The 27785-nt window shown below is 41.1% G+C and overlaps 2 protein-coding genes across 4 annotated transcripts in view; both read left to right on the forward strand.

The window, feature by feature from the left end:
- LOC111950797 (seizure protein 6-like) overlaps positions 1–4302 on the forward strand; it is a 249655-nt gene extending 245353 nt beyond the window's left edge. For both annotated transcript variants that reach the window (XR_011473977.1, XM_023968695.2), the window contains one exon: positions 80–4302. The gene's annotated coding sequence lies outside the window, so the exon portion shown is untranslated. The remainder of the gene's footprint in view (positions 1–79) is intronic.
- A 3173-nt stretch (positions 4303–7475) lies between these two features.
- LOC111950705 (PHD finger protein 12-like) lies at positions 7476–20797 on the forward strand. Of its 2 annotated transcripts, XM_023968511.2 has the most exons (14): positions 7476–7640; positions 8085–8264; positions 8621–8802; positions 10000–10072; positions 12766–13316; positions 16621–16753; positions 16888–17052; positions 17147–17305; positions 17421–18228; positions 18353–18499; positions 18781–18879; positions 19005–19087; positions 19283–19421; positions 19588–20797. In XM_023968511.2, the coding sequence occupies exons 2-14, from the start codon at positions 8199–8201 to the stop codon at positions 19974–19976; spliced, it is 2994 nt and encodes a 997-aa protein (XP_023824279.1). In that variant the 5' UTR covers positions 7476–7640; positions 8085–8198; the 3' UTR covers positions 19977–20797. The 2 variants fall into 2 exon arrangements, with proteins under 2 accessions (XP_023824279.1, XP_023824278.1); XM_023968510.2 differs by having other exon boundaries at positions 7476–8264.
- The last annotated feature ends 6988 nt before the right edge of the window (positions 20798–27785 follow it).

The raw sequence follows: 27785 nt of genomic DNA on the forward strand, positions 1-27785 counted from the left end.
TGCTGTGTTATTATGACACAGAGTTAGAGCTTTTGGCTAGTAAGAACCTTTGATGAGTGTATTTGTCTGGTCTTTACAGGGCAAAGGAGATTATGAGGTGACCATTTAAAGACCTTACAGCTAGGGGAATTCAGGGGTTTCTTTTTGGGACCCTCTCTGCACCTCTCATCTTTCCTGCAATGACTTCAGCTCCTATTCCTTCCTCTTTCTCTTAATTCACTCCTTTTTGTGGGCTTTTGTAAATATGTCTTTCCAGAGGACTTCTACCCAAACTGCAAAGATGGTGGATCAACATGGTGTTATTTTTGTAGACCTTTGACGCAGATGGCCTTTCTTTAGTGTTTGTACATTTTCATTTCATAACTGAGCCCAGGACTGGTAACATTATGGGGGGATACATTTAGTTCAGTTTTAAGATTTACATAAGAAATGTGAAGAACGAATGTACGGTTTATGCGTTGGCAAGGGTCTTGAAATATACAGTATACATAAAAAATACAAAATGACCCAAAGTTGTTTGAACATTGTCCAAATATCAATTTCACATTTACCTTGAGTGAACATTTGTATTTTTCAATTTTGCTACTATAATTCAACCATCCAGTCTATATATGGGTTTTCAATATCACTTTGTAAATAACCTGCCTGTCTAATATGAGGGTGTCTGCGACTTGAGGAAACAAATTAGTGTTTTATTCAATTTGACTCACAGTTTTGTTGAGAGACATTTCCTGTGCTAAAACAACTATAAATATACACTTCCGGTCAAAAGTTTTTCTTTATTTTTACTATTTTCTACATTGTGCAATAATAGTGAAGACATCAAAACTATGAAATAACACATATGGAATCATGTAGTAACCAAAAAAGTGGTAAACAAATCCAAATCTATTTTATATTTGAGATTCTTCAAATAGCCACCCTTTGCCTTGATGACGGCTTTTGCACACTCTTGGCATTCTCTCAACCAGCTTCATGAGGAATGCACCTGGAATGCATTTCAATAAACAGGTGTGCCTTCATAAAAGTTAATTTGTGGATTTTCTTTCCTTCTTCATGCATTTGAGTCAATCAGTTGTGTTGTGACAAGGTAGGGGGGTATACAGAAGACAGCCCTATTTGGTAAAAGACAAAGTCCATATTATGGCAAGAACAGCTCAAATAAGCAAAAAGAAACGACAGTTCATCATTACTTTAAGACATGAAAGTCAGTCAAGCTGGAACATTTCAAGAACTTTGAAAGTTTCTTCAAGTGCAGTGGCAAAAACCATCAAGCACTATGATGAAACTGTCTCTCATGAGGACCCAGAAAAGGAAAGGAAGACCCAGAGTTACCTCTGCTGCAGAGGATAAGTTCATTGGAGTTACCAGCCTCAGAAATGGCACCCCAAATAAATGCTTCAGAGTAACAGACACATCTCAACATCAACAATTCAGAGGAGACTGTGTGAATCAGGTCTTCATGGTCGAATTGCATTAAGAAACCACTACTAAAGGACACCAATAAGAAGAAGAGACTTGCTTGGGCCAAGAAACACGAGCAAAAGACATTAGACCGGTGGAAAATTGTCCTTTAGTCTTGAGCCCAAATTTAAGATTTTTTGTTCCAACCCCTGTCTTTGTGAGATGCGGTGTGGGTGAACGGATGATCTCTGTATGTGTATTTCCCACCATAAAGCATGGAGGAGGAGGTGTTATGGTTTGGGGGTGCTTTGCTGGTGACACTGTCTGTGATTGATTTAGAATTCATGGCACACTTAACCAGCATGGCTACCACAGCATTCTGCTGCGATATGTCATCCCATCTGGTTTGGGCTTAGTGGTACTATCATTTGTTTTATACAAGACAATGACCCAACAGACCTCCAGGCTGTGTAAGGCTATTTTTACCAAGAAGGAGAGTGATGGAGTGATGCATCAGATGACCTGGCCTCCACAATCCCCCGACCTCAAGCAAATTGAGATAGTTTGGAATGAGTGAAGGAAAAGCAGCCAACAAGTGCTCAGCATATGTGGGAACTCCTTCAAGACTGTTGGAAAAGCATTCCAGATGAAGCTGGTTGAGAGAATGCCAAGAGTGTGCAAAGCTGTCATCGGGGCAAAGGATGGCTACTTTGAAGAATCTAAAATCTAAAATAGATTTTGATTTGTTTAACACTTTTTTGGTATCTACATGGTTCCATGTGTGTTATTTCATAGTTTTGATYTATTCACTATTATTCTACAATGTAMAAAATAGTCAAAATGAAGAAAAACCCTTGAATGAGTAGGTGCTCTAAAACTTTTGACCGGTAGTGTACATGTAATGTATAGCCCACAGTGTTAAGCTCCTCCTCATGGCTGGTATAGAGTTGGTGAATACTCCACTATTTCCTTGATTAAACTAATGTCAAATCCCAACAGCTTTCTCTTGTCAAGCCATCTGCATTGAGAGTATGCATTAATTCAATGAAGGGAGGCCATGAAGATAATATGCCATCTTCTACAAAGTGCTATTCCGTAAAGTACACCATCTTCATGTACATAGGAATGCTCATGGGCCACCCCTTGTTCATTGCTGTCATTAGTTTCTGTCTTTCCACACAAGAAAATGCACTGCATAAAAGTGCAATATGCAGAAATCGCTCTGCCATTTCCTGGTTGTTCTAATTCTAATAGTTTGCTTAATTTCAGTTCATGTGACAAAACAAGTGATCTAATGTGTAGAGAAACATTGTACCATCTAAACCGCTGCMAAATATTTTTTCAATTGTGTTTTCAGCTGTTTGAAGCTGGTGTACAAAACCGAAAGTAAAAGAATCGAAAACGAAACGGGAAGCATAAAAATAGCGCACATCTACAGCTTCTTAGACTTGCTTTCAACGATAATGACAGATCTATRACTCACATTTCTATGTCAATTTYMTCAACCAAAAAGTTATATACTGCAGCTTTAAAGTCTTGAACTCCAACCACAACACTTGCTGACATCAAACAGCATGTCAGATATTCAAACCTTGTGTACTTTTCTTCTCTTTGTAAAATAAACAATCCAATCCAGTCCAATTTGAGTTTGCAAAGTCACAACAGGTTTTATTTTGATTGTTTATCTTTGTTGTATAAATGTTAAATGTACTCACTTCTTTGGTATCATTATGTACAGTCTCTTTGGTCATTAAGTGGGGTCCGAAATTATTGACACCCTTGATAAAGATTAGCAAAAATGACTGTATAAAATATCTCATTCAAATARTGAGCTGCTGTATGCAACAAAAAAGTGGGAAATTATATTAGTTTATACCAATACAATTGCTCAGAAAAAGAGAATTTGTTTTTTTTGTTTAATTCCTCAAAAAGGTAGGGGTCAAAATGATTGACTCCCCTGTTTTCAATACCTTTCAATAGCTAATGGCACTGAGCCTTTTTCTAAAATGTTTTGAGTTGGAGAACACATTGGGAGGGATCATTCCTCCTTACAGAATCCTTACAGATCCTAGATATCTATTGCACAGATGCTCATGGACTGCCCTTTTCAAATTTAAACCACAGCTTGTAGTACTAAAAATCTGAAATTAGTTAACATTTTCCAATGAACACTTCGCAATGGCCATCCCAGTCTACACTATGGACTTAAAACCCATTGAAAACCTGTGGTTTGTATTGAAGGGATATGTCCATAAACACAGACAAAGGATATCAAGGATTTGGAACAATTATGTATGGAGGAATGGTCTAAGATCCCACCCAATGTGTTTTCCAACTCGTAAAATATTTGTTTTAAAGGCTGTCGTTATCCTTGCAAGGTGAGGTATTGAAAACAGGTGTCTTAATCATTTTGACTATTATTACATTTTGACTATTATTATTATTACTAAATATTACATTACTTGTTAATTTTGTTTGTATACAATTTAGCTTAGTATTTTAATAATTTATTTTATGCAGTCATTTTTGCTCACCTTTATCAAGGGTATCAATAATTCCGGACCCCACTGTTTAGTACAAAACGATGATTGCCCAGCAATTGTAAATTCAGAGTAAGTTGTATGGTGGGTGTATATTTTATTACTCAAAATCTGAATAAAAAGAACTGCATTACTGTGAAACATTCCCAGAGAGTCAGATCGTTTAAAAATTATTTAGAGAATTGCAAGAAATMAAGAACCTTTTTCTGACACAGAACTGTCATATCCTGCTGATTGATTGCATTGATGGTCCAAAATAAATGTGAAATGCACCTTTACATGAGTGAGTCAGTCAATTGACTTTGGGTATGTTAAAAGAGAAGAATAATACAAATAAAGTTGGCAAGATATCTATTTACCTATGTGTTTGTCTTAAATTTCTTGTGAATTAGATGTGATAAACACCATGATATTAAATACTAATAAATGTTATAAATAAGTTATGCACCGTTTTTCACTCTGACACAGACATTTGTAAATAAAGCTGAAGATTATTGTGGGTGCCACAAGTTTGCCTTTGGGGGGGTTGTCATTAGGAATTTAATCTCAGTTTCCAGTTTTCACAACTTTATTTATGCACTCACACACTGCCTAATTCCTCTCCAGGATATCCATATTTTTGCATGCATTTCCATAGGGAGTGATTTGGATGGATTTATATACCAGGTAAGCAGTGGGGACCCGTGATTCTGGGCTGCCCCACCTGTTTTGAGATCCASATTTTTAGCATTTTTTTTGTTTTGTTTTTACAAATAACACAAAATATATGCCTGTTTTGCATGTTATTTTGGCATTAATACTTGTCACATATCAGTTTGCAAACAATGTAAAAAATAATATATATCATTGAGTTAATAAAGGCGCATATAAACATTGTCTCTTTTTTGTTTTCTTGAGTAAAGCGGCTCCAAAATGCAGGTGTTTCAGCCTAGCTCAGTGCTTGGAGGGGCAAGCCAGCACTCATGGGGACACTACTTCACCACAAAGTCTAAGAGGAGACCTCAAAAATTCTAGCCCTTCGGGTGCTGCCATAGAGTTAGAAGTGCCCATCCAAGAAGGCTCAAGGTCATTGGCCACAGATAACATGATATCAAATCACGTTATATGTACAGCAGCTTTGATTGGACTGATCATGTCAACATCATACTTTCAAAATCTTAGCTAGCAGTCATCATCATGAATAAAGTTGACATTCTACTGACAAATCATTTTGAATCCTTGTCATATGAAGAGAAATAATGAAGAGAAATTATAGATAAAACGAACCGGTGCTCTTCGGCCATTGGACATAAACATTACACAACAAGTTGGAAATCGCAAATTCAATGAGTGGTTTGAAAGGAATCAGTGACAGTGTCTGTGTGGTGTCAAATCTGGGATCAAGGGGCTCTTTTCCAAGTTTAAATTGATAAACAGTCAACATCGGCCATGCTTTCAATGAAGCATGATTTGTGCCGCGCTCAAAACAACTGTTAACTCGGAACTGCGAAAACTTGACTTCAGTGAGTTCAAGACAACTGGGAAGTCGGGAATAGACAAGTGTAACGCACATCGTCGGGAGAAGGAGAAAAGGACCAAGGTGCAGCGTGGTAAGTGTTCATACTATTTAATAAAATACGCAACACTTGACAAAACAACAAACACGACAAACGAACAGTCCTGAAAGGTGAAACAAACACTAAACAGGAAACAACCACCCACAAACACAGGTGGGAACAGGCTACCTAAGTATGATTCTCAATCAGAGACAACGATAGACAGCTGCCTCTGATTGAGAACCATACCAGGCCAAACACACAGAAATACAAAACAAGGACAACATAGAACACCAGACATAGAATGCCCACCCAAACTAACGGCCTGAACAACCAAAATAGAGACATAAAAAGGATCTCTACGGTCAGGGCGCGACAACAAGCTCCGACTGGGTAAATATGTTTTGAATGGTCATCCAACTCGGAATTGTAAATCCGGCCTCCAGATGTTTTGAAAGCACCATAAATCCAGAGAATGCCAGACTTTGATGACAAAATTTGCTCACGAAGGACCGCCGCACCACCTACTTTTTCAAGTGAGCACAGCACAACAAGGTGAGTCCAAAAATGTATTGTATGTTGCTGCATAAATTATGTAGTATGCCAGGGATATATGTATACTGTAGGTAAGAAAGTAATGCTAAGTGTATGATGTGTAGTAAGATGTTAGTGGCCTGTGGGCCTCACCCTAATACTTTGATCTATTTACCCCTCTTAATTTCACCTACTGTTCTGACTTGGTGGTGCACATCTAGCCTATAACCTGTTTAAGAGAAATGTAACCATAGAATATTGTAAGAGCTTTCATTGTTTGCTTATATGCTCCCTTTATTTATCCTACGGTTCTGACTTGGTGTACAGGGAGAACACTTTAAGAACGGCCCATGTTCTATATTCTGTCGCTGTACATTTCAATATCTAAACAAATATTTATATTGACTAACATTACTTCCATCCTAGCTCACTCATTAATGTCTTAATTGAAATTACAGATTGCCTCTTATCCGCTCGTCATCCCATTATGCCATAGTTTGTACATCTCAATTGTCATTAGAAACCACATTTGTTTAAACTAGTCAGCCTTATCAGCTATGTTTTTTAAAAAGGCAGTAAATGATGCTAAATTAAATGTTTCGCTGCCAGACAAGACTCCGCTGTTAGCCAGGTGTAGCAGTGGTAAGATGTTGGGACAGCTTTATGTAGGCCCTAACAGTTTGTGGGCACCGTTTGTTTCCGTTATAGTGCAATTAATGTCTTGCTTAGTGTTGTGTTGTGTAATGTCTTTTCTGGCATGCATCCCACCTTTTGTATTTTTTACTGCAGGTAAGGTGAGTAAACTAATGCTATTAGGGCTGCCCATTTTCAGATTTCTCTCTGTAACTGTGAGTGAATAGAGGTAAGGAAAATACATTTTAGAAGATTGTTGGGACAGATTACTGAATGTAGGCCCACTTAAATCAAGAGCTCCAGGACTTTTTGGAAATGATCATTTTCACCAATTTAAATAAATCCTCATGAATATAATTGGTCCATTTCTAATTTATTCCATGATTTACCTTAATTAAAATTGAAAAGGGCAACACCTTCATGAGGATTTCTGGGAATAGTCAATAGGAAGATTGACTGGAATTTATACTGGGCCTAGACTCGCGCCTCCCTCGTCAGAAGGACGCGCCTCCCTCGTCAGAAGGACAAATAGAAGGATGCAGATTTACTATTGGAACAAGGGAATTAGGAGTCGTTTGTTTTCTGGCCAGTTACAGTTGCCAAAGTCAATAAGCTTGCAATCATTGTTCACACTAACAGAACAACCACATTCCTGATATGATTTATGACGATTATTTTCCACGGATGACAATATTTTTTATTATGTTCTAGGTTATCGTGTTATTTGTACCCAAAGCTCAAGCTGCTACCCGAAACGCCCATTTTTGCCTCTACCAAGATGAGAGCGCGGTTATAGAGCGCATGCTCAAAACGTTCTACGTAAATTTGCGCCAACTCCATGGTGAGGCTGAAGGAAGCAGTATCAGGGATGATGCTTAGCAAGCTAGCTAGTGTTTCTTCACAACAACAATAACCATTTAGCTTTCTACAGTTTCGGCACTGTTTTTACCCGTATACAAGGACAGTACTTCATCTATTTGCAAGTATATGTCAGGTATGTGAGATACTGTGTTATTTTATAGCCGTATTTAATATGGAAGGGAACAGATATGCCTCTGCCTCTATAAACAGCATCATAGCTAACGTTAGCTTCAACCACCGGCGTAGGGACAAGCACCATCATGTACAAAGCTAGGCCTCAGTAGTAAGTCCAAAAGCCAAATATCTGTGGTATTGTACCTTATCTTTTCTCCAATTTGGCAACAAGAGAAGTACTATTTTATATTTTTGCATTACACAGTTGGGACAACGAAGCAGAAGGGAAACTATTAAGGACAACCAWGCTAACGTTAGCTAGCTAAGCCAAGGATTTCATGAAGAAAGGACTTCGTATTTGAACTGAAGGGAGGCGTTGGATCTTCATGGGAACAACCGTGTGTTCTCCATTTAACTAACAATTAGCAAACTAACCAGTAGGAACTTGTTTATTTTTTTCAAGACAGCGTTGTTTGGGAAATAATCTGCTGACAGTGAGGATATCGCCTCTTGTCAGACATTGCTTGAAGTATTCGTTAAACAGAGCTGCTTGCTTGCTCACTTCGGCTGTGTTTGAATGTGGGATAAAATGGAGACCCCAACGATTGTCTACGATCTTGACACTTCTGGTGGTCTTATGCAGGTAAAGCCTTTACTATTACTATCATGATGAGAAAATAACTAACGTTATACGTTTTTTGTTCTCTTTTTTTGTTTCTAGTAGAAGCTTGCTAGGTAGTTGGTTAGGGCCCAGTGGCAGTGCAACGTTTGTAGCTAGCTCTCTAGCTAACTCTACAGGACGCCATTGCTCTCTAGCTAACCTCTGCCAGAAGGCATGTCATCAAAAAGTATCAAGTCAAACCATTGACTGAAGGTGTTACTTTGTAGCTAGCTCATTAAATTGGTTTGTTGTGTGGCAGACTTGACACTACAGTAGATACTGTGCAACAATGCAGATAATCAGATGTATCCATGTACTCGTTTGCTGATACTTTGTAGCAAATACAAGCATTGCTCGCGCCTCCCAAGTCTGAAGATGGAGAAAAAAGAGGTCGGAAACCAGATAAAAACGCACGGAGAGCGGGGAGAGCGACGAATCACGACACCTGTGACAGTTGCAGAGAGGGAGGCGACCTCCTCTGTTGTGATCATTGTCCCGCAGCCTTTCATCTACAGTGCTGGTATGTTTATGATTGATATCTTTCCATTTACAGTAATGACTTCCCAGTGTTCCTACCAATGTGCAAGGCAGTATTTGTGGTTGACTTAACTTTGTGGGAAGCAGTTGACTACTGACAGACAAACTCCTGCTATTGTCAGCTAATCTAATGCACAATAGTTGCCACATTGTGGCGCTGTAGCTCAGTTTTTCAACACGGTGAGACATGTGTATTCTGCCACCCTATTGGTTAGGTCTACATGGTGTTTATTCTGCCACCCTATTGGTTGGGTCTACATGTTAAAACTCTGTAGCTTTGTTCTTGTATATAACTACTGTAGCGTGTGTTGACCATTTTCTGTGCAGAAGACATGTCTGCACTAAAATCTGCACTTAGCTACTGCCATGTTTCAGCTACTTAGCCATGCTTCTCTTCAGTCAATGAAGACATATTTCTGGCATACATTTAGCACATTCTCTAGTCCACACACCACTTACTCCTCTCCTAACAGCCATTTCCAGTATTTAATGAGCTTGCAGATGTTGGRGAGGTTTAGTTGAGCTTTCTGCTGAGGCAATGAGGAGCTCAYGGAACCTGACTGTGCAGTGTGCTGCCTCATTGACGGTATAAATAATCATTAACCATGGCATGTGCTGCTGGGACAGTGGGCTGAGCAGACCAGGGCTGCTGTTTGGTGTCATGAAGCACCTACCAGGGCCTTTCTACTCTTAGCCTGGACTACAGTTCGACAGAGTTTATTTTTTAAATTATTTTGCTTCTAGGATAGTGTTATCAATGCCCTTGGATTGTTGCCTCAACGGTTTCATAGAGCATGAAAGGTTTTTGCTGAGGAAAGTGAATTGTTTATTTATTGTGGTAGTGCTCCTCTTTTTACATCACTGCAGTCGGTCTTTCTTGGAAAGCTTGAATGAATCCATGTTGGTTTTGGACCAACAGCATTTTCAATAGATTCAACACATACCTTTGCCACGGAACTGTGAGACTGTGCCCAGGGACCTTGGCACTCTGCCCAAAAAGAGCCCTTTGAATTAATTCCCTCTCCACTGGCTTTCATCAGCTACAGGTCTCTAGCATTTCCACAGTTATTTCAATGTAGGAAAATAGCCTCAACGCCATACCTCTGGAACTTGTAAACCAGGTTACATTGTGAGGGCATTGGACGTTATGAATTGCTGATTTGCGTTGAACTCCCTGCAGCAACCCACCCCTGAGTAAYGAGATGCTGCCCCCTGGAGACTGGATGTGTCATCGCTGCATGGTGCGTAGGAAGGTGAGTCAAATATGTGTTAAAACATGGGAAGGAATAACCTTTTGTTTGTGAGGTGTTGACTGCTTCCGTCATTTGGATATGTGACCTACTTTTTGTGTGTATGTACTGTCATGTACACTACATGACCAAAAGTATGTGGACAGCTGCTCGTCGACATCTCATTCCAATATCATGGACATAATACGGAGTTGGTCCCCCCCTATGCTGCTATAAGAGCCTCTACTATTCTGGGAAGGCTTTCCACAAGATGTTGGAACTAGAGGTCGACCGATTATGATTTTTCAACGCCGATACCGATTATTGGAGGACAAAAAAAGCCGATGCCGACTTGTTTAAATAAATTTAAAAAATTATATATATATATATCATACACACACATTTTTGTAATAATGACAATTGCAACAATACTGAATGAACAATGAACACTTTTATTTTAACTTAATATAATACATAAATACACACACACACAGCTCTGAAGTGACAATGATACGGAAGAGTCTGCTTAGGAGACAAATACTCTCAACTGTTTGAATAAAAATAGAGTTTAAGTTACCTGTGATGAATGTTGAAAACGAAAACTGTAATTTCTATATGCAGGAAATCCTATTTTAATAATGGGCATGGTAAGAATTGACGACCAAAGTGCGAGTCATAATTCCCATGACACCTTCTAGCAAAATCTGAAAAGCGGTTCCTTCATTTATTCCATAGGATATTTTTAGATTCAAGTTCAGACGCAAGTTATTACAGGAATTATAACGAGTCGACTATTTTTTTCTAAACCATATACCTTTGACTAATCCGGAAACTATCACCTCGAAAACAAAACGATTTTTCCGTCCTGTATTTTATCTAACGGGTGGCATCCATGAGTCTAAATATTCCTGTTACATTGCACAACCTTCAATATTATGTCATAATTACGTACAATTCTGGCAAATTAGTTCGCAAAGAGCCAGGCGGCCCAAACTGTTGCATATACCCTGACTCTGTGTGCAATGAACGCAAGAGAAATGACACAATTTCACCTGGTTAATATTGCCTCCTAACCTGGATTTCTTTTAGCTAAATATGCAGGTTTAAAAAGATATACTTGTGTATTGATTTTAAGAAAGGCATTGATGTTTATGGTTAAGTACACATTGGAGCAATGACAGTCATTGATTGATTGTTTTTTATAAGATAAGTTTAATACTAGCTAGCAATTTACCTTAGCTTACTGCATTCGTGTAACAGGCAGGCTCCTCGTGGAGTGCAATGTAATCAGGTGTTAGAGCATTCGGACTAGTTAACTGTAAGGTTGCAAGATTGGATCCCCCGAGCTGACAAGGTTAAAAATCTGTCGTTCTGCSCCTGAACGAGGCAGAGCGTTCCTAGGCCGTCATTGAAAATAAGAATGTGTTCTTAACTGACTTGCCAAGTTAAATAAAGATTAAATAAAGGTCTAAAAAAAAGAATCTGCGCCCAAAAATACCGATTTCCGATTGTTATAAAAACTTGAAATCGGCCCCGATTTAATCGGCCATTCTGATTAATTGGTCGACCTCTAGTTGGAACACAGCTGCAGGGACTTGCTTACATTCAGCCACATGCATAAGTGAGGTCAGGCACTGATGTTGGGCGATTAGGCCTAGCTCGCAGTCGGCGTTCCAATTCATACCAAAGGTGTTCGATGGGGTTGAGGTCAGGGCTCTGTGCAGGCCAGTCATGTTTTTCCACACCAATCTCGAAGAAGAGAAAAAATTTGTATGGACCTCGTTTTGTGCACAGGAGCATTGTCATGCTGAAACAGGAAAAGTCCTTCCCCAAACTGTTTCCAAGAAGCTGGAAACACATAATCGTCTAGAATGTCATATGCTGTAGAGTTAAGATTTCCCTTCACTGGAACTAACAGGCCCAGCCCAAAAAATTAAACAGCCCCAGACTATAATTCCTCCTCCACCAAACTTTACAGTTGGCAGTATGCATTCAGGCAGGTAGCGTTCTCCTGGCATCTGCCAAACCCAGATTAGTCCAGACTACCAGATTGTGAAGCGTGATTCATCACTCCAGAGAATGTTTCCACTGCTCCAAAGACCAATAGTGGCGAACTTTACACCACTCCAGCCGGCGATTGGCATTGTGCATGGTGAGCTTAGGCTTGTGTGCGGCTGCTCGGCCATAGAAACCCATTCAATGACTCTCCCGATGAATAGATCTTGTGCTGCCGTTGCTTCCAGAGGCAGTTTGGATCTCTGTAGTGAGTGTTGCAACCGAGGACAGGTTATTTTTTACGCGCTTCAGCACCCGGCTGGCCTGTTCTGTGTGCTTGTGTGGCCTACCACTTCACAGCTGAGCTGTTGTTGCTCCTAGATGTTTCCACTTCACAATAACAGCACATACAGTTGACCGGGGCAGAAATTTGACAAACTGACTTTTTGGAAAGTTGGCATCCTATGACGGTGCCACGTTAAAAAGTTACTGAGCTCTTCAGTAAGGCCATTCTACTACCAATGTTTGTCTATAGAGATTGCATGGCTGTGTTAAGTCTTTGGTATGTAATGTAATTTTCGTTATACGTTGGACACTAGTAAGACTAGCTGCCGCCATTGGCGTCGGCTGATGGGGATCCTAATAAAATTCTAAAATAGTTTGGTGAGACTGGTTTAATCAGGGCTGTTCAGACTGTTAACACGTTGTTTCTTGTGTCATAGAAGCGGGAGCTAAAGAAGGAGCAGATAAATGGTCTGCTGGACCGCCAGCTGTCTAAGCAGTCTCCCTCTCCTGCAGCAGAGTTAGAGCTGGCCCCAGGCACCCTGAGGCTGGACCCCACGGCTGCAGTAGGAGGCACCACAGGCCTGAGAGCTGCAGCTGTGGCCCAGGTCCGTCTCCTGGAGAGGAGGCCCAGTAGTAGACCCAACACCCCAACCTCCACCGCCTCCACAGACACCGCCACGCCCTCGGAGCAGAACGACATGGATGATGACATGCTAGACGTGGAGGACGACTCGCAGGGCTCAGAGCCCGAGAGCTCCACCCCACACCTCAAGAGGCCCTTTGATCTTCTGATAGCAGCAGCCATGGAGAGGAACCCCACGCAGTTCCAGCTTCCCAATGAGCTCACCTGCACAACTGCACTTCCAGGAACCAGTAAAAAAAGGAGGAGAGATGAGATGACTGGGAAGAATGTGAAGCGACTGCAGCATGAGCTGGACCACAATGGGCTGGTCCCACTACCGGTGAAGGTCTGCTATCCCTGTGGCAGGTACGGACAACAGCAAGGCCAATGTTTTAATAACCAAATATCAGTGCCTTTCTTTTAATAATCTAAATGTTTTTGTGTAGGCTAACTGGGATTTTTTGGCACCAGATGTTACATACATTACTAGGCTTTGAGAACAAATCCGGAAAGGAGATACGTTATCCAGTTATATGCAGATCACACATTATTTCACAGCTGTTTTGACGCTCATTTAAAAGGCATAGAAATTATTGCATAGTTTACTATGAAAATATACAGTATACTACTGTTGGGTGATTAACATTTTCAAATATCATACTGTTTCTGTACGGTACATGTGTATACCGTAAGTGCACAGAATGGGCGCTATATACATGTATATACAGTGCATTCAGAAGTTCTGACCTTTTGCCCCAAAAAATTACATTATAACCTTATTCTAAAATTGATTAAATCGTTTTTCCCCCTCATCAATTTACACACAATACCCCATAATGACAAAGCAAAAACAGGTTAAGACATTTTTGCAAATGTATAAATAATAAACTGAAATATCACATTTTAAATAAGTATTCAGACCCTTTACTCAGTACTTTTTTGAAGCACCATTGGCAGTGGTTACAGCCTCGAGTCTAATTGGGTATGATGCTACAAGCTTGGCACACCTGTATTTGGGGAGTTTCTCCCATTCTTCCCTGCAGATCCTCTCAAGCTCTGTCAGGTTGGATGGGGAGTGTCGCTGTACAGCTATTTTCATGTCTCTCCAGAGATGTTTGATCGGGTTCAAGTCCGGGCTCTGGCTGGGGCCACTCGAGGACATTCATAGACTTGTCCCGAAGCCACTCCTGCTTTGTCTTGGCTGTGTGCTTAGGGTCGTTGTCCTGTTGGAAGGTGAACCTTTGCCCCAGTCTGAAGTCCAGAGCACTCTTCATCAATGATCTCTCTATACTTTGCTCCGTTCATCTTTCCCTCGATCCTGACTAGTTTCCCAGCCCCTGCTGCTGAAAAACATCCCCACAGCATGGTGCCAGGTTTCTTCCAGATGTGACACTTGGCCTTCAGGCCAAAAAGTTCAGTCTTGGTTTCATCAGACCAGAGAATCTTGTTTCTCATGGTCTGAGAGTCCTTTAGGTGCCCTTTGGCAAATTTCAAGCGGGCTGTCATGTGCCTTTTACTGAAGAGTGGCTTCTGTCTGGCCACTCTACCATAAAGGTCCGATTGGTGAAGTGTTGCAGAGCTGGTTGTCCTTCTCAAAGGTTCTCCCATCTCCACAGAGAAACTCTGGAGCTCTGTCAGTGTCCATCGGGTTCTTGTTCACCTCCCTGACCTGATTCTCCCCCGATTGCTCAGTTTAGCTCTAGGAAGAGTCTTGGTTGTTCCAAACTTCTTTCATTTAAGAATGATGGAGGCCACTGTGTTCTTGGGGACCTTCAATGCTGCAGAAATATTTTGGTACCCTTCCCCAGATCTGTGCCTCGACACAATCCTGTCTCTGAGCTCTACGGACAATTCCTTTGACCTCATGGCTTGGTTTTTGCTCTGACATGCACTGTCAACTGTGGGACCTTATATAGACAGGTGTGTGCTTTTCCCAGTCATTTGAATTTACCACAGGTGGACTCCAATCAAGTTGGAGAAACATCTCAAGGATGATTAATGGAAACAGGATGCACCTGAGCTCAATTTTTAGTCTCATAGCAAAGGGTCTGAATACTTATTTACATAAGGTATTAGTGTTTTTTTCTATTTTTAATCAAATGGCAAACATTTCTGAACACCTGTTTTCTCTTTGTCATTATGGGGTATTGTGTGTAGATTGAGAAGTTTTATTTAATAAATGTTTGAATAATGCTATAACATAACAAAATGTGGAAACGGTCAAGTGGTCTTAATACTTTCTGAATGCACTGTACATGTGTTTTTGAGGTGTTTTTTTTCTTTCTTTTTTCTGGGGAGATATATAAAAAAAAAATGCTTGACTGACAGACCATCTTATTTTTTTATATTCTTTAGAGGGGTTGTAGAGTTTGTCCTGATGTTTATTTCAGCGAGGCACCAAAATGTTCTGTAGTTTTGTTTTTATGTGTTATTTACCACACTCTAGAGTGCCTCTATGAGCTGGCATCAGAGCCTTGGCTATGTCAGGAATACCACAGAATGCACAACCACAGGGCTGGCCAGAGAGAAAGGGGAATTCAAACTATCTCACTGAGAATTTTATATATTCTGGAATGATGGGGCTTGGCTTAGGGTCTCTGCCACAGACAGTGACTCTGCCAGGATTCCAGACAGTAACCACATTTCCATCCACAGTTTTCATGCAAGTAAAGTCACTCCGTATAAAATAAAAATCACGGCAGCTGTGATGGAAACAGGAAGTTTTGGTATAATTTTATAAATGCCAAGAGAATTTGTTAATTTGACATAGTGGGCCATTTTTTTGTTGTCTGTAAATGTATTATGTGAGAAATGGCGGTGGAAATGCCTTCATGCGAAAATGCTGATATCATATCGAAGAAAACTAGGAGTCGCAATGATGTGTGTGTGTGATCCTTCCACTACGACTCAGGAAACCATGCAGTTTATTAGGCTACATATGAATGAAGTTGTGATGAACTTCACAGGGTGTTGAAAGTGCATGTTATGAGCTTGATGCTCCTTTCCAATAAATATCAAGGTGACATGATCATCGATGCTTGACTGCCATTTGACAAGTCCACATTTTCTCGCTCTTATCCATAATGATGTCGTCATGTTGACTAGCTACACACACTATCTGCCAGCTGTCGGCTAGAGCACATGTACCAAGACCAGAGTAGGCACATTTTGCTATTTTAACGCAACAGTTTCTGTGACCCAACTATCAGTAGAGTTGAAAATGCGATGGAAACACATTGACCTTTTTGTAGATTTTTATTCGGTACATGAAAACTTAACGCACGCAATTTAATTTTCCGCTTCTATCAAGTGCTGTTTTTTTATCTGCAACAAGTCGGTTTGGTGGAAACCCCACTGCAGGGAAAATGTACATTTTTTCTTTATGCATATTTTAGAATATTCGCATGAACGACATGGATGATGACATGCTAGACGTGGAGGACGACTCCCAGGGCTCGGAGCCCGAGAGCTCCACCTCACACTCCACGCCATTTGGATGGAAACCTAGCTAGTGTGGGTTGGAAATCCATTCGTCTCTGGCCTTCAAGTTATCCCCTCTTTCCACTAAACCATTAGAGCAGACTACCCCTAGCTCTATTTTGACGATATTTAGCAGTTTATTTGTTTCAGTCATAAATCTAACCTGTGTTTTTGTGATTCTGTGTTGTAGGAGCTGCAGGTTGGCACCATTAATCCAGTGTGACTATTGCCCCCTTTTGTTCCACATGGACTGTCTGGACCCCCCTCTTACTGCCATGCCCGTGGGAAAGTGGATGTGCCCCAATCACATAGAGCACATGGTGGTAAGTCATTTTTGTATTTTATTTCACCTTTATTAAGTGCGGTTGTGCAAGTAAGCTCATAGTCACACACAACCACGTGTTGAAACATGAAGTTTTAATGGTATTGACCTGGTTTTTGTGCCCCTCTCTCCCAGCTGAAGCAGAGGAGCCTGACGTTGAGCGGCCGCTGCCAGCTGTTTGACCAGTTTCAAGACAGGATGTCCCAACACGCCATCAAGGTGGATTTCCTGCAGCGGGTGCATCGTCTCAACCCCCCCGTTCGCCGAGGAGCCCACACACACCTGAAGAAAACCCTCAAGGTCAGCCTATTAGGCACTTTGAAATATAACACACCACCTCTGTGTTCACCATTGTCACATCCTGTAACTCAATCTATCGTGTGTGTCTTGACAGGTCCCTGATGCTATAAAGTCCCAATACAAGTGTCCCCCGGCCATGATGGCCCCTGCTGGGATCCGCAACGGGGAGCTGATCTGTAACGGCTGTCCAGAACCCTCCCACCAGCATCTTACACCCTCTCAGCACTTAACGAGTGAGGACGAGCAACAGGAGGTAGGACACACTGGAGCGTTACGCAGCAGTGATATACAATGTCTCATGATAATAAACAAATCCAATGTCTTTAATACTAATTTAATGTGTTTTGTTTTCCTGTATTGTCTCCCAGTGGCTACGTGACGTCATCACACTCCAGTGCAGCATAGTGAGACATCTATCGGCCAAGCAGAAGGAGAAGCCATCATCTGAGTGGGACTCTGAGCAAATGAACAAGGCCGACATCAAACCTTGTGGAACAGCAGAGGAGGACGGTGCAGTGTGCACTTCTAACAGGACAGAGTCGCCAGCCTCCAAGCCTAAGGCTGACAGTGCAGCATTTTGCCCCCAGGGGGCGCCTGCACTCAAAGAAGGCAAGTGTAGCATGTGTACAGAGAAGCCTTGTCATTACTGTGGGCCCAGTAATGTTAACAGTCCTCTGGAGCAGCTGGCTCGGACCAATGGGAGTTCAGAGGCCTGCAGACAGGACGACCTCCACAAACTGAGAGAGCCCTCGGGTCCTGATAGGCCTGTTCCTCAGACACCAGCAGCCCCTGGCCCGGAGTTACCCAACCACACTGGAAGAGCTGTGGTCAAGACTGAGAAAACCCTGTTAAGACCCTGTGCAGTGACAGCATCCCCATGCACCAGTCCCTTCAAACCAGAACCCAGAGGTCCCTCTCCACCTCACAGACCCTCCCAAGGCACTGAGGGCCCTGCTCGGACCACTAGCAGCAGCACAGCAGCGACCCGTGCCCTCACCCTACCTGGAACACCATACCAGATCAAGGGCACGACCAAGCTGGGCTCCACTGCCCCACCAGCAGGTGGAAAAGTCAGTCTTGATGCTGTGACCCCCAGGAGTGGTTCTCTGCTCCCCAGCTCTTTCTCTATGGGAGACCTGTCCAGCCGTCTGAAGGCTGTGGCAGACTGCCACGGTGGTAAGTCTCACCTGACGTAATAAGATCGACATTTTGATTGGTTTCACATGTGAATAATTGGTGAGGAGAAGTTAGATCCACACTAACTGAATTCACTATATCTCTAACTTTGATTATTTTCCAGAGATTCAGATGAGTAGTCTAGATGAGAAGTTTATTGAACTCCTGGCCTGGCAGAGGATCCAGCAGTTGTTTGGCCCTAAAGCTCCTTCCCCTCCACAGAGCAGCTGTATCAGCCTACCTCCTGTGCCACAACCCCAGCCTACGGAAGGTAAGAAACACTTGTTCATTATCAAGACCACCACCACCCAGTGTTCCCTATATCGCTACCTCACTCTGACTCACTGGCCATTCCCTCACTAACCCTACCTCGCCGTCTTCACGCCAATCATTCTTTCCATTTCTATTGACGTCCGTTGCTTCTATCCCCCTTTCATCGTTATGTTTGTAATTTCATCCCTCATTTGAATTAGTTTGTCCTATATTGTTAACTTTGATTGTTCTGTATAAAGCATCATTTTGAGGAAGTTAATGTGTTATTTATTTTCTCAGCACAAAACAAGGATATCCAGGCCAGGGCTGTGTTTTATCCTTTGACTGGGAAAGGAGGAGCTTGTAGTATGTGCTACAGAAGCCTGTACATAGGAACTGGTAAGATTCACTCTCAGTCCCAGATAACCCAACATGACCCAATAGCAGGAACTCCTTTTCATGTAATGGTGTCTTCCATCCCTGGCAGATTTAGCTGACTTGAGGCTGTGTCTTGTTGTTTGCAGGTGCTGACATGGACGTGTGCCTTACAAACTATGGTCATTGTAATTATGTGTCAGGCAAACATGCATGCATCTTCTATGATGAGGTGGGTGGCTCATTTATTTCACATTCAAACATGTTCTTGCTATTGGAAACAATTTTACGATAAGTTGTGACTTATCATGTGATTTATCAACATATAAATATGTTTCAGATTTTTATTTTCTTGCTTGAGGGATTATTTTATTAGCTGCTCTGTAAATTGAATATTTTATTTTGTAATTTCTATTGCCTCGATCAGAACACCAAGCAGTATGAGCTTCTCAACTACAGTGAACACGGGACCATGGTGGACAATGTGCTGTACTCCTGTGACTTCTCTGAGAAGACTGGCCCCAGCCCCTCCAGCAGCCTGGTCTCCAAAGTGCAGAACATTATCAGTGAGTGGAGCTCCTCTCATGGCCTTCTATAGAAACAGGAAGGAATTAACATTTACCTCTGATAAAGGACCATGCTCTGACATGCCATGTTTCCTAATGTTGTTAAAGCAGAGGCAGGTGATGGTATTCAAAGGTCTGAGTGTTTTGTAATGCTTGTAACCCACAGAGCGCTGCAAGAGGAGGAAGCAGGAAGAGGAAGGGGCAGGGGAGCCCATGGTGCTAGAGGAGGGGGTGATGAGTCAGTGTCAGGTGACTCCTTCTAGCCCCTGCTGCGACTGCAAGGCCAGCAGCTCCAGTCTGATCGGGGGCAGTGGGGCAGGCTGGGAGGGCACTGCCCTGCTCCACCACGGCAGCTTCGTCAAGCTGGGCTGCATGCAGTTTGTCTTCAGTATTACAGAGTTTGCCTGCAAGCAGCCCAAAAAGGAAACCCTTAACAACCCAACTACCACCACTGCCACCCCCCAGTGCCAGGAGGGAACAGAACCCTCTGACAAGCACACGTCCACCTCCCAGCTCCACCAAGTGCCAGTGCTGCACCCTAACCCTGTCCCCTAGCCCAATCATGTCCCCTCAGCAAGAAGAACCAGCCTCAGCAGCTATACTTGTATACTGCATCAAAAAGAGAGAGCTTTTTTGATGTTCATACATTTGCATGAAATGAAGTATTTTTCAGTCTCAGATTTTGTGGGCAAGTTGCACATACAATTTGTATTGTTATTTTTTGTAACTGGACAATTTTCTGAAAGATTTTGAATTGGCTTTGAAAAAGGGGATGGTTTATTGTTGACATTATGTGAAGAAATYAAAACATCACCAGGTTTCCAGCATACTTGTAAAGAACTCCAATCATTCTATTTTTGCCAGTAATGATGGCATAAACTTTTTTTTTCTCTGAAAATGCAACTATTTACTTTTTTATAAGTTTAGTTTGTGTACTGTATCTGAAAATGTAGTTGTGTTCAGATGTTTGTTTTGCTACTATTGCACTACAGTAGCACTATATTCAAACATATGTGTACACATCCATGCTTATACATACATGTTGTGTGTGTTGAAATACACACACACACACACACACACACACACAAAATATACATGATTAAGAATAATTTTAACATAGAACAAGGGAAGCATAGGATTCTGTATGCAATCTTCAATTATGGCCATTTTGGCTTTTAAATCTTTCCAGTGCTTCATGTGAATTTTGTGCCGTACTTTTCAAAAGTTTTAGTCCAGTTTCTTTTCAATAGTGTCTGTTTTTAGAAATAATTTATCTGAACTTTGTCATGTACTCTGTAAATACAAAGCAACTTTGACTTGGTTTCTTGTCTGTCATAGTCACTGTAAATACCTAAAGATTTTTAAGCGTCAGTGAACACCGTGGCTTCTGTCATTTCATTCGTTGCTAACAACCAATTGGGCGATTCCATGCCAGCATAGCCCGAAAATATTTTTGGTATCCGATTGTTCTGGCAATTCTCACATTGGGAGGAAGGATGTTTGACATGTTTTTTACATTTTTGTATCACCTTTTTTTATTTTCTATCATGAAAGTGGCCATTTTAGGCACTTTTTAGACCTATACATTCCTTCTGTAAGACCTGATGCCTGAACTGTACATAATAGACACCTTGTTGTCATTATACTCCTCATAGTGAAACTKTATTATATGGAATACAGTGGGTATCATACGTGTTCATCCCTTTTGGAATTTTTTTCAGATTTTTGTTGCGTTACAAAGTAGGATTGAAATAGAATTAAATCAATTTTTTTGGTCATTGATCTACACAAGATGCTTCATGTCAGTGAAAAATAAAATTCTACAAATAAATGAAATAARTAAAATATAGTTGTTGCATAACTATTCACCCCCTTTTGTTTTGGCAAGCATAAATTAGTTCAGGAGTACATTTTGGCTTAACAAGTTACATGGGCTCACTGTGTGAAATAKTAGGAGTTGACTACCCCTTCCTCTGTCCCCCATGCAAGGTTCTTCAGTCAAGTATTGAATTTCAACTACACAGACAAGGGAGCTTTTCAAAAGCCTCAAAGAAGGGCAGTGATTGATAGATGGCTAGCTATAACAAATCAAACATTGAATATCTCTTTAAAGAGATAGTTTTGTATACAAAAAGTACTGTAGCACTCACAAGCCAAAAGTGGTCCCTGAACTAGTCACATGCAGATATGTGCACCATGRCATTGCACTCTTTCCCGCTCTGCTGGGTGCATCTTGCTAGCTGCCATTCAAATGGTAAGGGGCTGAAACTAGAATTGCTAGGGGGCTGGTCCAMGTGGGGGAAAATGTTGCAGCACAGCTTCCAGGAAACAGTCACTTTCAAACTAGGGATTTCATGGCTAATTGTGGTAAGATTCCTTCTGGTCATCAATTATGCATGTATGACCTACACATTGACACCAGCCCAAAGTGGGAGGTTTAYAAAATACTAGTTGCCAAAGTTCTGGAGCATGTCTGTAAGCATGGTGAAGATGTATTAAACCACCCAGACACATCAAAGATACAGTTGTCCTTCTGAACTGAGCTGCAGGACAGGAAGGAAACTGCTCAGGGATGTCAACATGAGGCCATTGGTGATTTTAAAACAGCTACAGAGTCCAATGGCTGTGATGGGAGAAAACTGAGATGGATCCACAACATTGTAGTGACTACAGTGATGACCTAAATGACAGAGTGAAAAGAAATATAAAAATATTCCAAAACATGCATTCTGTATGCAACAAGGCACTAAAGTAATACTGCATGGTATGGGTATGCTTGACATTGGCAAAGACTGGGGAGTTTTTCAGGATYAAAAGAAACAAGATGATGTTAAGCACAGGCTAAGTCCTAGAGGAAAACCCTCTTCAGTCTGGGACACAGGGAGGGGAATTCACATTTCAGCAGAACAACAACACAAGGCCAAATCTTAACTGGAGTTGCTTATCAACTTAGAAGACAATGCTTGGAGTGGTTAAGTTACAGTTTTTACTTAAATCTGCTTGAAAATCTATGGCAAGACTTGAAAATGGCTGTCTAGCTATGAACTCCAACACCTGGAKAGAGCTTGAATTTTGAAAAGAATAATGGGTAAATTTTGCACAATCCAGGGGTGCAAAGCTCTTAGAGACTTACAGCTGTAWTCACTGCCAAAGGTGATTCTAACATGTATTGACTAAGGGGGGTGAATACTAATCTAATCAAGGTATATTAGTGTTTTATTTTTAAAATGTTTGATCTTTTATTCCACTTTGACATTACAGACTATTATGTGTAGACCATTGATTAAGATAATGACAATTAAATCCATTTTAATCCCACTTTGTAACAATAAAATGTGAAGAAATCCTAGGGGGGGGGGTGAATACTTAAGATATTGATACCCACTGTATATCTACCTTCTGAAATACACATTTCCACAATTTATTCAACATAAAAAATATTACTATGAAGATCATAAAAGTACCCTTTTTGATTTAGTTAATTTCAAGACATTGGTTGGAACAATATACTAGTCTACAAGCACATCAAATTTCTAGAGTGGGCTCTCTACTAATTCTGATGAAATGATACATTTTATGAGCGCCACCAGCTCAATGAATGCCAATKTGTGATTGGTTAATGACCTATAATGTCAATTTCTATGTTTAAAATGGGTCATATATCTTAAAAGTACCAGAGAGACACTCTGGGAATGTTATGTGTTTGAAGAGTATATTGTTACAATCAATGTCAAGAAAAAATAAGCCAAATCAACAAAGGTCATTTTTAGATATTCAGATTAATATTTTTTATGTTGAATAAAAGAATGTGTAAACTATCGAAATAAAGAAAGTCGCACACTTCATATATAAACTCCCAGTAATTTATTTGTTATTTGCCAACGTTTCGGCATCACAGCCTTCTTCAGGGTCATAAATGAATGTGGAAAAATGTATTTCAGAATCTTGACATACTACATTTTCGAGAGCACACTTTAGGAGTATGACACCAAGATGTTGTCTGTATCATGGATCATAAGGTCTTACAGGAGGCATGTATAGGTCTAAAAAGGGCCTAAAATTGCCCCTTTAATCATGACTTTCTCAAAAATGGGTTGTGATACAAATGTAAAAAGCATGTAAAAAAAATAATAATAATAATCTGTTCTCCCATTTAAGTTTCTATGTGAGAAGTTTACAATCTCCCCTAAATGGGTTAACCCTATTGGAGCAGTGGTTAGCAAACTTGCCTAAGGGATGGGAGACCTGCAAGGGACATTGCACGTTGCTGTACACCGGTGTCAGCAGTGGGATGGGATGTTSCCTGTTAAGCCATCACAGAGGCATGTACAGTACATGTGAGGGACTTGGTAAAGTTATTAGTGGGGACATGCTCTAACAAATAGAGGGTGATAGTGTTGCAAACTTTTTTTAAGGCTTGGGGGACCGGGGTTCAAGACCCAAAAGGGGCGTTGCACTGTCCCTTTCTCGGCACAATACAGTTACAGTGTACCTTTGAGCTCAACTATGAGTCAACTTATATGTGTGATGAAGTCAGTATTTAACCACTAGGCTACAATGTGCTGGCAGGTAGCCTAGTGGTTAGATCGTTGGACTTGTAACCGAAAGGTTGCAAGATCGAATCCCTGAGCCGACAAGGTAAAAAAAACTGTCGTTCTACCCCTGAACAAGGCAGTTAACCCACTGTTCCTAGGCCGTCATTGAAAATAAGAATTTGTTCTTAACTGATTTGCCTACTTAAGTAATGATAAAATAAGCACTAAATAATGTGAATTTTTGTCAAATTCTTAATCTATAACGTGCTTTTTGCATAACTTCCTTAGGAGTCTCACTGTCAAGACAAAACACAGCACATGTTGTCAAAGGGCGGGTTCATTGCGCAATAGATAAATATATTTTAATTCCACTGTTGTTCATTCTTATGTATAGAGAAAGATAATACATACAGTACGAATATGTTCACACTGCTTTTTGTCAGCACTAGACTCATCGCAGGTTATGTACTTCTAAATTGGCACCTCAATCTACCAAGATGCAAAAGCTCTACCAAATTGCATGAAAAAACTGTAATCGTGACTGGTGAGTTGGTTCGTTATAAAACAATTTGTGACACTTGAGGTGGGCAATTATTCTGCATCATCATGTACAGTCAGTTAGTGACCGATCTAGTGTTATGTACTGTTATTATTGGTGGTAACATGAGACTGATTCTACATTACTTTGCGCAATACATTTTTTGGAATGCCATTTATTGTACATTGCAAAATATATACTAATGGACATGAACTCGAGATCTGTGTGGGTGTGTCCTCTCCAGGATCTAGCACTGGCATTGGGAAAACAACAGCATTAGATCTGTCCAGGAGAGGTGCGAGGGTTATAATGGCCTGTCGAGATAAGCAGAGGGCAGAAGCTGCCATCAGTGACATAAGAGAGGTGTCAGAATCAATATTCATTGATATGTCTCACATGACACTGTCTGGTAAACAGTGGAAATACTGCAGATACATATCCTTGAATGAGGATGATGCAAGTGGATCATACATGGATGATATTACTGTAATTCCATAACACTCAGTCATGTTCACATTTCCTCACACATTGTTTGTCCGTCTCATTCACATTTGACAGATAGTTAGTTGTGCTCTGGTCACTTTAGCTGATCCATTTCCATCTTTGAGCTTCACCTTGTCAGAAATTATATTTTAATTTTTTTAACTATTTTTCTCCCCAATTGGTAGTTACAGTTGTTAGCAACTCCCCTACAGACTCGGGAGAGGCGAAGGTCAAGAGCCATGCATCCTCCAAAACACAACCCTGCCAAGCCGCACTGCTTCTTGACACACTGCTCGGTCAAGCCAGAAGCTAGCCGTAGCAATGTGTCAGAGGAAACACCATCCAGCTGGCAACCGTTGTCAGCTTGCTGGCAACCGGTCCGCCACAAGGATTCGCTAGAGCGCGATGGGACAAGGAAATCCCGTCCGGCCAAACCCTCCCGTAACCCGGACGACACTGGGCCAATTGTGCGCCGCATCATGTGTCTCCTGGTCATGGCCGGCTCTGACACAGCCTGGTATCAAACCCAGGTCTGTAGTGACACCTCAAGCACTGCGATGCAGTGCCTTACACCGCTGCGCCACTCGGGAGGCCACGTCAGAAAGTCATTGACGGTTTATTAGACTCTATTAAGTAAGAGACACACAGAGCATCTGACTGGTCATTCTTTTCTCTCAGGAGACTGGGAACAATGAGGTTGTGTTCWTGGAGCTGGACCTTCGAATCCTKCAGTCTGTGTGATCCTTTTCTGAGAGCTTCCTGAAGTCTAAATCTAGACTAGATATTGTTATCAACAACACTGGTGAGTCATGTATTGCTCTGGGTCCGGTTTTGAGTGTGATATTTGTTTCACATAGCATTATATTGAACAATTGATATTGTTGCATGTTGCATCCTCCCTCGAGCAGAGCAAATGTCAATGGATAATATGGCTGGTTGGTTTCTTAATTAATATACACGGAGTATACAAAACATTAAGAACACCTCTTGCCTTGACACTGACCAGGTGAATCCAGGGGAAAACATTGATCTCTTATTGATGTCAATTGTTAAATCCACTTCAATCAGTGTAGATCAGTGGTTCCCAAACTTTTTATTGTCCCGTACCCCTTCAAACATTCAACCTCCAGCTGTGTACCCCCCTGTAAGCCTGCCACACACACACACACACACACACTATATGATACATTTATTAGATATAAGAATTTGTTTTTGTCACAACCCGGCTCGTGGGAAGTGGACCAGAGCACAAATAATAATATAGTAATCAATAATTGCGCTCTTTATTTAACCATCTTACATATAAAACGTATTTGTTAATGTGGAATAACTCACCACAGGTTGATGAGAAGGGTGTGCTTGAAAGGATGCACATAACTCTGCAATGTTGGGTTGTATTGGAGAGAGTCTCAGTCTTAAATCATTTCCCACTTCCCCCCTACAGTCTGTGCCTGTATTTAGTTTTCATGCTAGTGAGGGCAGAGAATCCACTATCACATAGGTATGTGGCTGCAAAGGGCATGTGTCCTAATAGCGCGATTTGCCAAGGCATAATACTCTGAGCGCAGCCCAATCCAGAAATCTGGCAGTGGCTTCTGATTAAACTCAATTTTCACAGAACCGCTTGTTGCAATTTCGATGAGGCTCTCTTGTTCAGATATGGGTAAATGGACTGGAGGCAGGGCATGAAAGAGGTAACGAATCCAGTTGTTTGTGTCATRCGTTTTGGGAAAATACCTGCGTAATTGTGCACCCAACTRACTCAGGTGCTTCGCTATATCATATTTGACATTGTCCGTAAGCTTGAGTTCATTTGCACACAAAAATCATACAATGATGGAAAGACKMGTGTGTTGTCCTTGTTAATGCAGACAGAGAAGAYCTCCAACTTCTTAATCATAGCTTAAATTTTGTCCCGCACATTGAATATAGTTGTGGAGAGTCCCTGTAATACTAGATTCAGATCATTCAAGAGAGAAAAACATCACTCAGATAGGCCAGTCATATGAAAAACTCGTCATCATGCAAGCGGTCAGACAAGTGAAAATTATTGTCAGTAAAGAAAACTTTAAGCTCGTCTCTCAATTCAAAAAAACTTGTCAGTTCTTTGCCCCTTGATAACCAATACACTTCTGTATGTTGTAAAAGCGTTACATGGGCGTTGCCCATATCATTGCAGAAAATGTGCAGAAAATACATGAGAGTTCAGGGGCCTTGCTTTAACAAAGTTAAAAATGTTCACTGTAGTGTCCAAAACGTCTTTCAAGCTGTCAGGCATTCTCTTGGCAGCAAGAGCCTCTCGGTGGATGCTGCAGTGTACCCAAGTGGCGTCAGGATCAACTGCTTGCAAACGTGCTACCACTCCACTATGTCTCCCTGTCATGGCTTTTGCGCCATCAGCACAGATGACATAAGTAGCAGCTACGTTTGGCTACATACGGGCCGTTAGTGGAATTCCCGCGAGAGAGTAACAGTTAATGTGATTAGATGTTCATTATTTGACTAGGCTTCCTGTATTTGACATTGTGCTGTTTTTTCACTGAACACTAGATGTTTTAATGAAATGTATTTGCAGTGAAACGAGGCTACTCAGGTGAGAAAAAAACCTCACCCAAATATATAGCCCTGTTGGAAAATCTAAATGGACTGTTTGAAAATGTGAAGAATAAACAAAATATATACAGTGGGGAGAACAAGTATTTGATACACTGACAATTTTGCAGGTTTTCCTACTTACAAAGCATGTAGAGGTCTGTAATTTTTATCATAGGTACACTTCAACTGTGAGAGAAGGAATCTAAAACAAAA

This window comes from Salvelinus sp. IW2-2015, linkage group LG23, assembly GCF_002910315.2.
Source record: "Salvelinus sp. IW2-2015 linkage group LG23, ASM291031v2, whole genome shotgun sequence".
Lineage (NCBI taxonomy): Eukaryota > Metazoa > Chordata > Actinopteri > Salmoniformes > Salmonidae > Salvelinus > Salvelinus sp. IW2-2015.